The sequence below is a fragment of the Scatophagus argus genome, chromosome 5 (assembly GCF_020382885.2).
Source record: "Scatophagus argus isolate fScaArg1 chromosome 5, fScaArg1.pri, whole genome shotgun sequence".
Classification (NCBI taxonomy): domain Eukaryota; kingdom Metazoa; phylum Chordata; class Actinopteri; family Scatophagidae; genus Scatophagus; species Scatophagus argus.
In genome coordinates this window covers 3250154-3263303 of record NC_058497.1, presented here as the reverse complement: position 1 = coordinate 3263303, position 13150 = coordinate 3250154, and the positions used below count along the sequence as shown (strand labels likewise).

Here is a 13150-nt window from a genome sequence, read left to right as displayed (position 1 = left end):
TTACATAACTTTGTTTACAAAATTACCCCCCAAGGTGTCTTTAAAAGACTAACTTAGACACTTAACTAGTTACTGTTTTGGAGAAGTACTGAGATCTCCCTAAAGCCCCTTTGAATAGCACTGCTGTTCCATTTTGTCTTAATGGGAGCAAAATTAACAAAATATATACACACTCCAAACAGGAGTATAACTGCTGATCAGCACACACATTATTAGAAAATAATCCAATTTACCTTTCAAAAATAAATCCTGTCCAAACGAGGTCATCACTGCAAAAGAATAGCTCCCAAGAGGCCAATACAGGCACAAGAAAGATTTACTGATGTGTGTGATGTGTGTATCTTGAAGTAACTGAACACCACAACAACAACGATCAGTTCCAGACACTGCAACACGTCCTGACTGTTTTGATACTGATCTCTGATATTAGTGATACAACTTAAAAAAAAAAATCATCATGAAATCATAGTTCATTCCATTGTTTCTTCAAAGAGAAACTCTGGTGGTAAATAAATAAATAAATAAAGTCAGTGCCAGGTGCTCACTAAAACCAGTTCTGTTCAGTTTTAGCAGCTGGGATAAAATTAGAGGTCACTCAATATGATGAAGTGTTAATTGTCCAGCATTAACAGCCAACCCCTACTCAGAACAGTCCATAGACAGAGCAGAGACTTAACACTACATCTGTTTATATACAACGTGCACTATTTGTAGATATAGTAGTATGAGCACGAAAACATCCCACCCAAATAGACTTGCTCCCGCCCAAAAAGATATTTATATATTTTTCCTTTTAAAATGTGTGCTGAGAAACCCACACGGCTCATGAGTCAAGTCTCCAGGCGCCCCAAGATCCTAAAATTTCAGGCTGCGTGCATGAAAATTTTACCTTAAAACATGGTGTAAATAACCTCTTATTAAATTAGTCTGGGATCACTGGGCTTCTGGAGACTTGGGTTACACCAGAAGAGCTGTATGGAGCCATTTTATGTTGCTTCTGGGTTGTTTTCTTGTACCCAACTTATTCAGTTGTTTAGGAGAATTCTGCGATGCTGTTTTGCTGTGAGGCTTCAGAGATGTTTTGTCGACTAAGAAACTTCTTTCCATTGGCATGGTTGTAAGCAGATAATGAGTGAATTTTAGATTTTTTGGGTAAACTCTTTCTTTAAGGTCCCTAAAAAACATACCTCAATCAGTTACTTATTAAATATAATCCTACATTATCCTACAAGATTTTCTTCTGAAGTAAAAAATTGTTTTGAGTATAGGACAGAGCTCAGCTGTGAGAGGGTGATGTCACACACTTCTCTTCACCAATCAGTTTCACAACATATGACTCGAACTGTGATCACAGTTGTGGGGTTGCTTGGTTATTCTTCCAGGCTACTGTGAAACCATTTTAACTACACCCATACATGAGTTTTGAGTTTTTGAATGATAAACTTTTAGTAAATGACTTGTGCTATTTCTTATCATATAATAGTCTACACAGTACAGTCTTCATACAGACAGATCCATTCCTGCAGACCTATAGCAGCAGAAACAGAACGAGACCAGCCAGACTTTGTTTTCATCAGTGAGACGCACACCTAAGTTGTCCAGCTTTCTGGCACAGGGCTCATCACATTACCACCTCCAGTCGGGCCATCTTACAGCCGTCTGCTCTGCTGTCTAAAGTCAGCCCTGTTTCTTTGTGAGTGTTCGAGTGTGCTCATGTAAGTGCCCAGTCTGGTTTTATTAGGACTGCTGTGGCGCCTCATTCCCCATGGCTGGTCAAAACACAGACATGTGACGTTACAGCCCTGAGCCAGAATCCAGTCACACATGGCCCACAGGGGTTCATTGTCTTGGTCCCCTTGCATAGCACATCCATGCACAAACTGACACACTTAGCACACAGGACAAACACTCAGGTCAGGGTGTGCAAACATTAAGACAAATACACAAACACACACACAGACAGGTCAAGGCCCCTGTCTATGCAACAATAACATCCATTAAACTTAGTCTCTGCTGTCATCATCATTACAGTCTTATGGCAATCAACAGAGAGATTACTTTTCCCTTTGGCACATGCAGCCACACACACACAGAGCACACTGCTTTCAACCAATTAGAGGCGACAAATGCCAAGTAATTCTATATGAGAGATTGTGGTCTGGTAGAGTCTTAGACTGTACAGCATTATTGCTACCATGCAAACCACCAGAGTTGTTTTCCAGGCCCACTCTGTCAGAGATATTTTTCAAGCAAGAGGAGAGCGCCCAACAAATGTTCTGCTCCCTGCCTGTGGGCTTATTGTGGCTTTGATTCACCAAAACATGCAGAATAACTGTATTAAAGTCACATTTTTAAAGAAGTGTAGATCACCTGGGGAGAAGGCTGCAAAATACTATCGGCCTGCTAATGATGTTTCAGTCCTGTTTCCTGGCATTTTAAAAAATGTTTTGAAAGTATACACCACTGATCATAAAGGAAAAGACAGATACAGTGTATTATTACAAGGCTGATTTAATCTAGTCTAGCAGTGCTGTAAACAAGGAGCAGATGGTTGCTGCAGACCCAAGACCGCTGCTCACAGGAGAGAGCAGAGGACCTAGTCAGCTACTCTTTGTGATAGTTATTACTCCGGCTCCTCTGGGCCTGCCAGGAAAAAGACATTTACACTGTAGGTGACATACTATAATCTTATGAGGAAAATACCCTTGAGCACTGCCCTTGATTTTAAAGATACACAAGTAGCAGGTGTAGAGAGTAGGCAGAGCTTACCCAATATGACCTGTGAGGAAGATTACAGACAGAGTGAAACACAGGACACAGCTCCACATACTGCATCTTCCTACTTCTTTAATTCATACAGACTGAATGGAAACTATTAGTCTCTAAATCTATTTGTTTTCAGCAAGCTGCCAAACTTGTTATGCTAACTGAATGTCAATCAGTGAGATGCCAGAGGGCTGGCATTGTTATCTCAGGGCACTTTTCATATAAAGCAGGCCTAGACCAGACCCCACAGTCCAAATGTAAACAGATTTGTGGAGCACTAGTGACAGGAGAAAATTATAATATTTATCCTGCAAACATTAATAACAACTTATTCAACAGTTAACATGGTGTTAGCTATCAACTAGTGATTTTACGATATCTGTCCCTTTATCATTAAGACTGGGACAGCCTGTGCTGTTCTCAGCCTGTTTCAGTTTGTGGCAGCAAAATAATGAATAAATAATAAATAAATGAGCCGATGAGCTTCCAGACCAACATTGGTCGGGTTAGCGTGTTAGCTAACATCACCCTGCTAGCCTCAAAGCCTGTGAATGAAACATGCAGGGCTTTGAAATTAAAACTATAATTCATCTGAGTGAGTGAAACATATGGGAAAAACCCTAGTGGGCTTTCAAACCTGTCTGTCTAAATGTGAATCCCCTGTTGCTGCTCTAACATTCATAGTCTGATAGTTTATTTATTTACACGTTAGGACAAGCAACTCGTAATTCATGCTTGATCCGTATTCACTTACTTGTCCTAACCAGAAAAGGCTTCATGGCAAGCCCTAGTCATTACACAGCAACTTATAGAGAACATATTTGTTTATGATTTCTTTGCTCCAAGGCCAGTTATTTAATCAGTAATTAATCATCTGATTCAGCACTAGTGTGATTTTTATGGCAATATTTGTAAGTACAACCCACACAATAGTCTGGAAGGAATCTGTAAACATGGAGTTGCTGACAACGCTGAAGCCTGTGGTCTTTTCAGCTGGTTAACAGTTTGTTACCCAATTTTCTGCATTTCAACTCAGGTTCTTCATGTGCAAATTGAAAATGCACAGAAACTATTTAACATCCTTCTGAGAACACCAGTGTAGGGGCCACTAAAGCTTTTTGTGTATACGCAATTACAATTTGACCAAAAGATGTTCACAAATCAAAACAAAAACTAAGGATATATATGCTGATTATTTTCTTTATAAGTTTGTCTTTACATTCTTTAGCTGTGACACACACACACTGTGTCAGTCTATAAGATGCCTAGAGATGTAAGAGAAAGTACAGCTCAAAAGTGTGAATCAATGGATTACGGTACATGAAAAACTAATGGGCTCAACTCCAACAATCAACTCAATCAAGCCTCTAATCTATGACAATCAAGATAAAGGGGTGATGATTTGAATACTTGGCAGGAAATGAAAAGATCAGTGACGCAAGAGAATCCAAATATTTGTAGAACATCAGCTGAGCTGACCAATAACTATGGAGGTGTTGGACTCCCGTGGGATTTATCTTAGTTTCCATTTATGGTAAACGCAGACAAGAATAGCCAGGTCCTGTTTGAGCTAAAATAAACCTAGAGCCAGTTTTCATCAGACAAGATGTCATTGCACAACTATGTCTCTGGAGACAGAAGACGAACCACGACTTTGAGCCACATCTCCCCCAGGCCACAGGCTCAGGTGAGCAGCGAAAACAGACACCAGAGATGTGAAAAGGCCTAGGGGTCACTTATCAAGTTAATGTCGCAAACATTTCGACAGCGTTTAAGCACGTGGCACTTGTCCTCCATTTATCAAGAGTGTAGACAATTATGAGCCACATTATCTTTCATGTCCTTCCAAGGGAGGATTTCAGCATCCCTACAACACACTAAGCTTTAACTGATGGGACACTGGGGCTGGGGATAAGTGCGTTTCATAATCCTCATGAGAAGTGACCTAGGTATTTGGCCTATAATGTCCCCTTGAGACGATTACATAGGTCTGTAGGAATTGGAAAGCAACTGCAGACTACAATTAGCCTGTAACAGAAGACAATATTTAGATTTCAGACAGAGCCAGAGATGTAAAAACGGAATAATGCCCAGAGTAAACATGATAGTGACATGACACAGGGCAAGCTTCCAAGTAAAACACAGGGTGAGATATAAACCACTCAGACAGCCTGATCCCACTATGTGGAGAGCATCTGAATTTGTCTTATCCCAGGAACAGTCTGTCCAGGGATGTCACACCTCCTCCACTCTAAGGAGGCTGATAGATAGCCTGCACGGTTATGTAACAAGCATCTTTTCCATCCGGCGCTCCCTCTTCTTCCTCTCATTAATACCAAAACTGTCATCTATGGCCCACCCATCTGGTCACTGGCATGCTCACAGCCTGAGAGTGAATTGATGCTGACAGAAGAAGCATGGAGATTCCAAGCGGGATTTTCTGTTTATACCTCACGCCTGGCTCAAGGATCCATGTGTCATGAACAGCAACAGAACAGAAAAACAGCAGAAGACTTTGATATCTCCTCCTGACTGTGAAAACAAACAGCCAAAATCCTGGGACCTCTGTTTTTGGGCCCATCATTTAGAGGAGACTATCCCTGGACTCCCCACATCACTGTCACTGAGAGTCATTAAGTTTACACACAGTAACATGGCATGAGGTCTTCTGTTATGTTAAGACATTATAAAAAATGAACTCTGACACTTGCAAAGTCTGCCAGAGGTGCCAAAAGAAACACTGTGTCCAGAAGAATAAATTCTAAGAAAAGCAGCTACTAAATACTAGAAGATTAAAATAGTCTTGTCTTCAGACCCAGACACATATGACTATTTTCTTATACTGTTAATATCTCAAATTAAATACCTGCTGATACACATTCACATATTATGCTTGTAGTAATTTTAGACCAGACTGTCTGGGCCAATTAATCTGATCAAGTACTTTTTTTCTTTCTCTCTGGTGGAGACGGCAGTGGGCCTACAGAAGGCTACCAGGCCATGGACTGGTTCGAAGTGGGTAAACATCACTAAATGTGGATCTGCTGAACACATGACGGCAGCATGAAGCTGAAAGTTGTGCCTAAATTGTACTGCTATTGCTGGGGATTGTGTACGGATTTGGTAGCAAAAGTGAAACAACATCAAATTTGAAATCAATTATACTGTTTTTTTCTTAGCCTTATCACACATGGCACTGGGGGCTCAATATGTATCTATTTAATGGCTTTCTGCTGCTACGAATTTTCCAAAGACAAATAAGGTATTTAAAAATACTGTATAAAAAGATCTCTTCTCACAATTTGCCTTTATTTAGACAATTTCTGTTATTTCTTTCTACTTAAGTTGCTCTCACCTTTAATGTCACCAGGTGACACCAGTATTTGTATTTTGAATCGGTAGCCAAAGGGTGAAATTCCACTCTGGCTCCCTGCAACCTCCAATCTTACAGCTGCTTCTGCCCACCTTGTAGAATCTCATGACACAGCTGAACAGAGCAGGCTGCAGCTTAAAATTGAGAAAATGCTTAGAAATATTGATGCAGTCAATCACGTTCTGCTGACTAATGTCATTAGCACTGATAAGACTTTGAAGCTGATGATAAACTGGAAGTTAAAAAAGTTGCATCATCATAAACCGTAAATGCAGCTGCAAAGGGCAGTGTGCATCCAAGAGACAGGACTGCCGCTGATCGCGACCTCTGTGGCACGGCTGAATGGAAACAGCAGCGGCAACCACTCACTGACAAAGACACCTTAAAATGTTCTTCATAACTCAGGTTTTCCTACATCAAAGTATCTTTCATTTGAAAAATTCTAACTTGAATGTATCTGGCCAATCGTCTTTCTGGTGGTGTTCCTGGAATCAACCAGTTATTGGATGCAGGTTTTTAAATAATAGTACGATCCTCCTCTTATTCATCTCTTGTCATTCTGTCTTTCAGACCCCACCTCCCCAACCCCATCCGCTCTTCCATCACTGCTATGACCTTCAGGATGTTATGTAAGATCCAACTGAGCGTTTTCATCCACATCCATTGGCTTTATTCCACGATCACCACCAGTGGATCTCCCACATTTGATGAGGATACTGTATGTCAGTGGAGTCTAACTGCAGTATTCTCTGTCTCTTGCTAACCTCCACAAATATTTTTATACAATTCAAATTAAGCTCTTCTCATCGTAATAGCACGTACACTAACATATACATTCCATTTTGAGTTTTCATCACAACCCCACTCCCACTCATATTTTCATCACTACTTGTTATGAGGCAGTATTTTTGACTACCACTTTAAAATTATTGTTAATTTGCTTTTTTTGACAGCAGCAAAACATTATATCAGGAATGACTATAATTAACATTAAAGACTGTTGCTTTTAGACAGAGTCTGCTCCAGTGCTCTGAAGCAATCCACCTGCCCAAACTGTGTGCATAATCTTCTGTATACAACAAACCCCCCCACACACACACAAAAAAAACACCTCTTGAAAAACAAGCATGCAAGTTGACTCATGGCGAATAAAATACACTACTTAGGAAAGCCAATGTTATATATTTTTTTAATGTTGGATTTCTGACCACATCTTCAGAGTTCTTTCCAAATGCCACAGTGTGGTCATTGGCTAAATAGTGTAGCAGTGAGACAGAAACCACTTTCCCTGAAGCCAGACAACTCGTTGTTCAGTGCCAGCGAAACCCAAGCAGGCCACTGTATGTCAGATGGAGATCCCTGGGTATTAATTAAAAGTGTAGCTGAAGCAGAGGCAGAGCGAAGAAAAGAAAAAGATTGAGAGAGTGAGAGCAGTCTCTTTGTCAACTGCTGACAAGCTTTAAATCCTCCATACTCCCCTTCATGCTCACCCCCATCATCAAGCTGTTAGCGAGGACTTATGGTACCATTTGAATTGTTCATGGAAGTATTAATATGCTGTTTGAGGGGGTAAAAATAATGAATCATGTCATTGCGTGACAGGTGCAGCAAAACACTGGCAGAGCAGAGGTGCCACATGGAGTTTGGTGAGGTGAAACCAGACTAATAAGACAGACTAACAAACAACCCACTGACAAACCAAAAAAAGACTGCTGAGTATCAGCACAGTAGTTCAGGTGCACTGACAACGAGAACCTGTGTATTCTCCAAGTAATGGAGTGGTAGAAATGTCGGTCCATCAGCAGATATGACGTGTCCTCTGGATTCACAGGGAGAATGTTCCACATTTACAGTGTGTTACTGACCACAGTCCAATGGCAAAACTGCTTGCAGAGAAAATGTGAGACACTTGAAGCAGTCTGATTCATTACAATAAGGATATTGTATCATCACCACCACTGACCCACTTTCCCCATCAGTCTCAAAGGGCCTATTTCGTTCGGCTGGAATGCAAGCCTACCTCAGCACTCTTCATGCATGCATTTATGGAGCTCCTTTCACACATTTTAATGTCTGACATAAGTCTCAGCATGCTTTTCCGAAAGTGTAAGTTATATTTATTTGTAATGACAGGCTTCTGCCTCATTATAATCAACTGGTATTTACTCAGCTTTTTATTTGACAAAATGAAGGAAGCATTATATTTACACACGCCAAAAGAAAATGGTTTATCTCAACAAATGTGTGTGATGTTGGCATAAGTGGCTTCACTTTGCTACATCTACACCACATTCAGAACTGACAACAATCTGCTGCCGGCTGGATTTTCCATCCAGACTGCTGTCTAAGAGAAGGAGACTATATTCATCTTAAACTGCCCCCTTTCCAGGCTCAAACCAGAGGCTCGCCTTGGACCCCATTTATAGGAGCAGAGAGCTGGCTTTTCCAGCCAGACCTGTCACACACACACACACACAAACACAGACAACCAGATTTGAACTGTTGGGTCCTGGTTTCATCCCCCACACACAAACACACACATTTTCTATTCACTTGCAATTCCAAACTAAATTGTGACAGACATGCATCCACTACAGATGTAGACTAGCAGGGATAAGGTTTCTGCTGCCTGCAGCTTCTCTTTCCTCTGCTGTCAGATTATATAAAAACCTTCATGGCATATGATGTAAGCTGTTTCTCCTACTAAGAATGCTCTACATGGGATTTTTAGATTAATTTGTGGATCAGTTTATTAGTAAGAATAACAATCAATGTGGTGTTAAATGAGTCTTTTTGTTTCTCTTCTATACCATTAGGTTATGTGCATATAATATCTTACCATGATAACAAAAAAAAAAGGTAGCTGATTTGGCTGACAGTATTAACTCATGGCTGGTTGAGGCCCAACAGTAAATTAGCTGGTATGACAGTGTAAAGCACGGTTACGTGTAGCTTACTGAAAGGGCGCAAGATGCTGGTTCAGCTGTAAATATGACTGTGACGGCAGCCGCCTACCTTGTTTTAAAGAGCATCTGCCAGTCACTCAGAAACAAATATTTTTCACAACATTAGTACAATTACATTAAAAGTGCAATGTAAAAGTAGACCAATATTTTGACACCTTACCAGGTGAACTGAGGATTTAAAAACCAAACCAGAGTTGGTGATGGCGACCAAACTTGAATGAAGATTGTTTTACGATGATTTAACAAGGCACTTAAGCTCATCATTCAGTAAAAGATAGAAACCTAAATTCAAAAGGTGTACAGTTGTATTTTCCTTTTAATAAGAAAAATGGCTGTGAGAATATTTTACCTGTAAAACACAAACATTTCACAGGTCAACATGTTAACTGGTAGTAGGTGATCGGTGACAGGGGAGTAACATAATTTGGTATGAAAGGGACATCAATTCATAAGCAATCATTCTTCAGGCTACTTTTTCTTTATAGTGGAATGGTCTTTATATAAGCCTTCACTGTCTTATACTTACATTTTACTTGGAACATTTATATCCATAAAAGGTTACATGGTTCATGGTTTTGGTTGTTTTATTGTCTATATACCATTTTTCATTTGTTTTTCAAATTGATGCAAAATCATACATGAACAGAGCAATCTGTTCATATGTAGTGTTTCTATCAGCAGCGGTTCACAGCCAGAGCATCTCATCTCCTCTGCACAGTGAAACCAGTTGATGAGAGGAGATACCTGCTACACTAGGAGCTGTCACTGCAGTGTTGACAGATCGCTGCCTAATATAGACGAGGCTGAACAAAAGTACAAGGACGTTCATACTTGGCTCGGTGAACTTCTTAAAATAGAGGGCCCAGTATCAATATGAAGAAACTATATTCTGGTCCTGACACCCCCAGGGAACGTGAGGTCATAGCACTAACAGCACAAACACTAGAACCTGAGAACATTGTCTCCATGTTCAGTTTACTGGCAGCAGGAGCTATACGTATCTGTGATAAATGACTGGGGAGTTGATGTCTGTCATTCTAAATTCTTACATACATACATGTATACACAGATACCTACAGCAAATGTAATAGTAACAAGAATTGTCTAAGACTTCATTGTTTAGGTCTGTGTCATAATCCCCTCTCCAACACATAGCCATAGACTTCCTTTCTGCAGAAACCCTTGCAAAAGCACTTCAAAAAGACAGAGTGATCCACAGGCAATCACTGTTAAAAGCATAGAAGAACAGTTTGCATTGTTGTCTGGAAGCATCATCAGCATGATTCTGATCTTTTTGTTGTAAAATGTCACCAGCATCTACTTACAAGCAGTGAGTAAGCATTGGGAAGGTGAATGTAAACAAACTCCTCTGGAATACTTGTCAACAACTTTTGTAAACGCAAAACTAAGCAAGGCCATCAGTGGGCTGACCTGCAGCCAAATTATAAGACTTTGCTTTCACTTTGTAGTGCCAAGATACCAACAGTAAAGAACTGCATGGATTGGACAGGATTGGTAAGGTCAAACAGGTAGGGTGAGATGGTGAAGGCAATATCAACCCTCACTTATTGAAGTAACATCTGACCATTTCTGATGGTCAGGCGCAACGACACATTGTACAAACTAACTGCTCCTTCACACTTGGAAGAAGTCAGTTCTTGTAGAATGGTTAGGGTATCTGATTAGAATGTGTGTTGGATGCCTCCCTCTCAAGGCCTTCAAGGCACATGGAACTCGAAGGAGACTCCCAGGATAGACCCAAAACACATTAGATTCATCCCATGCACCCTAGGCCTCTGGATCATCCCAAAGGCACTGGAGGATGTGGCTGACAAGATGAACATCTGAGATACCTTATTATATGCTGTGAGCATGCACAGGGTGCCATATATATCAAGGCTCTCCTTCACAGTCTACTTACAGTTCACATACCATGTGTTTGCCACCAACTAACCACTGACCAGACATACCTTTACAGCTAAGTGCAGCGTTGATGAAGTGCAAATTCTTCTACAGGTCACAGAATTACTCAGTTGTGGGAACTGTATGACCTTCTGCAAAAGGAGACTTACTGGGCTGATGTACAGAAGGACTGTGGGATAGCAATCAATCTACATTATGTTTAGGACTATGACATAACCTTTTGAGAAGACAGAGCCTTTGAGTTGTAGACATCATTTAATTGTGAATGAATCCAATGTATGAAAAAGAAAAAAATACTTCTTAAGTACATAACATGATCTTAATATGACAAACCAAATTTCCTCCAGGGATCAATTACGTATTCTGATACTGATTCTGATTCTTGGCTTTCTCTCCAAGGAACTGATAAGTGAGCTGCCTGAACTAAGATGATTTGTAGATTGCGGCATCCAGGTACAGAGCTGAGTTCTGTGAACAGGCATCACTTGCATCAGTTGCCGGTGCTGCGCCTTTTGTTTGTATTATGTGTATTACTCCTATTGTATTGAAGTGTAAAATTCTGGCATTGGGACAACCTTCACAGAAGCTACAAATTCTAAAACAGGGAACAGGAGACACATTTTCAACACTGCAATCTGCCGATTTCGTTGAATTGACTCTCAGTTTATGCTTATGATATTTCACTGTGGATGAAGGAGTTGGGTTGACGGTCTGTTTATCAAATTCTTTTTTGGCATCCCACAACAGCTACATAAATTTCATGTCACCTGTTAATAAGGGTTCCAAACAGCAGCCTGATGGTCTTCTGAATGTTCTCACTGCACAGCCAGCTCCACTGCTTCTTCATCAGCAGACACATGATGTTCAGAGCCACCTCAGCCAGCGCCGTCTCTGAAGCTATGCCCACAACATGAAAGATAAACAGTAAAGAGCAACTCAATATGACATGCAAGATTATTACTGTATTCCAGGCAAAGTTGAGCTTTATTCAGCATGTAAAAGCAGTATCTGTCAGACAGATGGATCTGCTGGACATCAATCTTTATTTGAAACCAAATATTATAATCTACTTTCGAGAAATACATTTCTTCTGACTTTCGGGTGCAGTCATCACATCAGCCCTGTACTTCATACATTTATTAATACTGCCCTCACGTGGTTAGAATCAGATGTTACATGTACTACATTTTTAGTCAAAGCCATCTTTTGGTTATCACGGTCCACAGAAGTGCTATCTGCAGGATATATTTAAGACTATTCTAAGAGGGAAAAGCCCAGTCAAGAAAAAGAAAACAGACTGATGTCCACAAAACTCAACAGACTTCTTAGAATCCTGAGATATAAATGCACACCTTTCTGTAGTGCTGAACGGTTACCGTCAAAGATTAGCAGTTTTATACTTTACAGGCATTTGAGATTTTTTGCTACTATGAAACCTGTAACAAGAACCCACAAAGACAAATATGAATTAAAAATGACTGTAGCTTCCATGTTTTGAGACTGACGACTGACTGACTTTTAATTTTTACAACAAAAAATTGCTAACAATAAGCACAATGAAAGAAATTTGAGGCAGCACTTTTTTGGTTTCAAAATTAACAAAAATTAAATTATATTCTAACTAAAACTGAAGCTCAACAGTCACATTTAAACCTGGAATGTGGGACTTTTCTCTCCACTTTCTGGTATGGTGTATACCTGTGCTACAAACCACATAAACAACCACGTAGTCAATCAAACCAGTGCCTGAATCTGGGTAAGTACTTAGTAACAGGCATTCAGATTAACATGGAAGAACAACAAGCGATTGTTGTTTTGATATTAAATGGACCATGGAAGACCGAGAAGGCTTGTTCACATCACGCATCAAGGTATTGTAACATCAAAAATACAATGACCAAATTCTTAACAAGAAATGCAATAAATGTCTCACTCCAGAGTAAAGCAAATGCAGAGACAGCTTCCATGTATATGATGTTCATGAGATCATCCATTTTACATTTGGTGATTCCCTGTCATGGAGACAGGTGGAGCAGAGGTGGCACATGATGTAACATAGTGGATAGTGACATAGCAATAAAATGGGAATTTTTGTATTTTTAAACTTGGACCCTCTGTTTGC

General features: G+C 40.2%; 1 protein-coding gene across 15 annotated transcripts in view; it reads right to left on the bottom strand.

Moving 5' to 3' along the window:
* snx19b (sorting nexin 19b) overlaps window positions 1–13150 on the bottom strand; it is a 38537-nt gene that overhangs the window by 18608 nt on the left and 6779 nt on the right. For 14 of the 15 annotated variants that reach the window (XR_006843327.1, XR_006843330.1, XR_006843332.1 and 11 more), the window contains exon 11: window positions 11796–11925. Coding sequence is in view for 6 of the 15 variants with exons in the window: in XM_046388374.1 (XP_046244330.1) it covers window positions 11796–11925 (130 nt within the window). In the remaining 9 variants the exon portion in view is untranslated. Of the gene's footprint in view, window positions 1–10485; window positions 11712–11795; window positions 11926–13150 lie in introns of those variants that run through there. The other variant, XM_046388379.1, reaches the window with a different exon arrangement.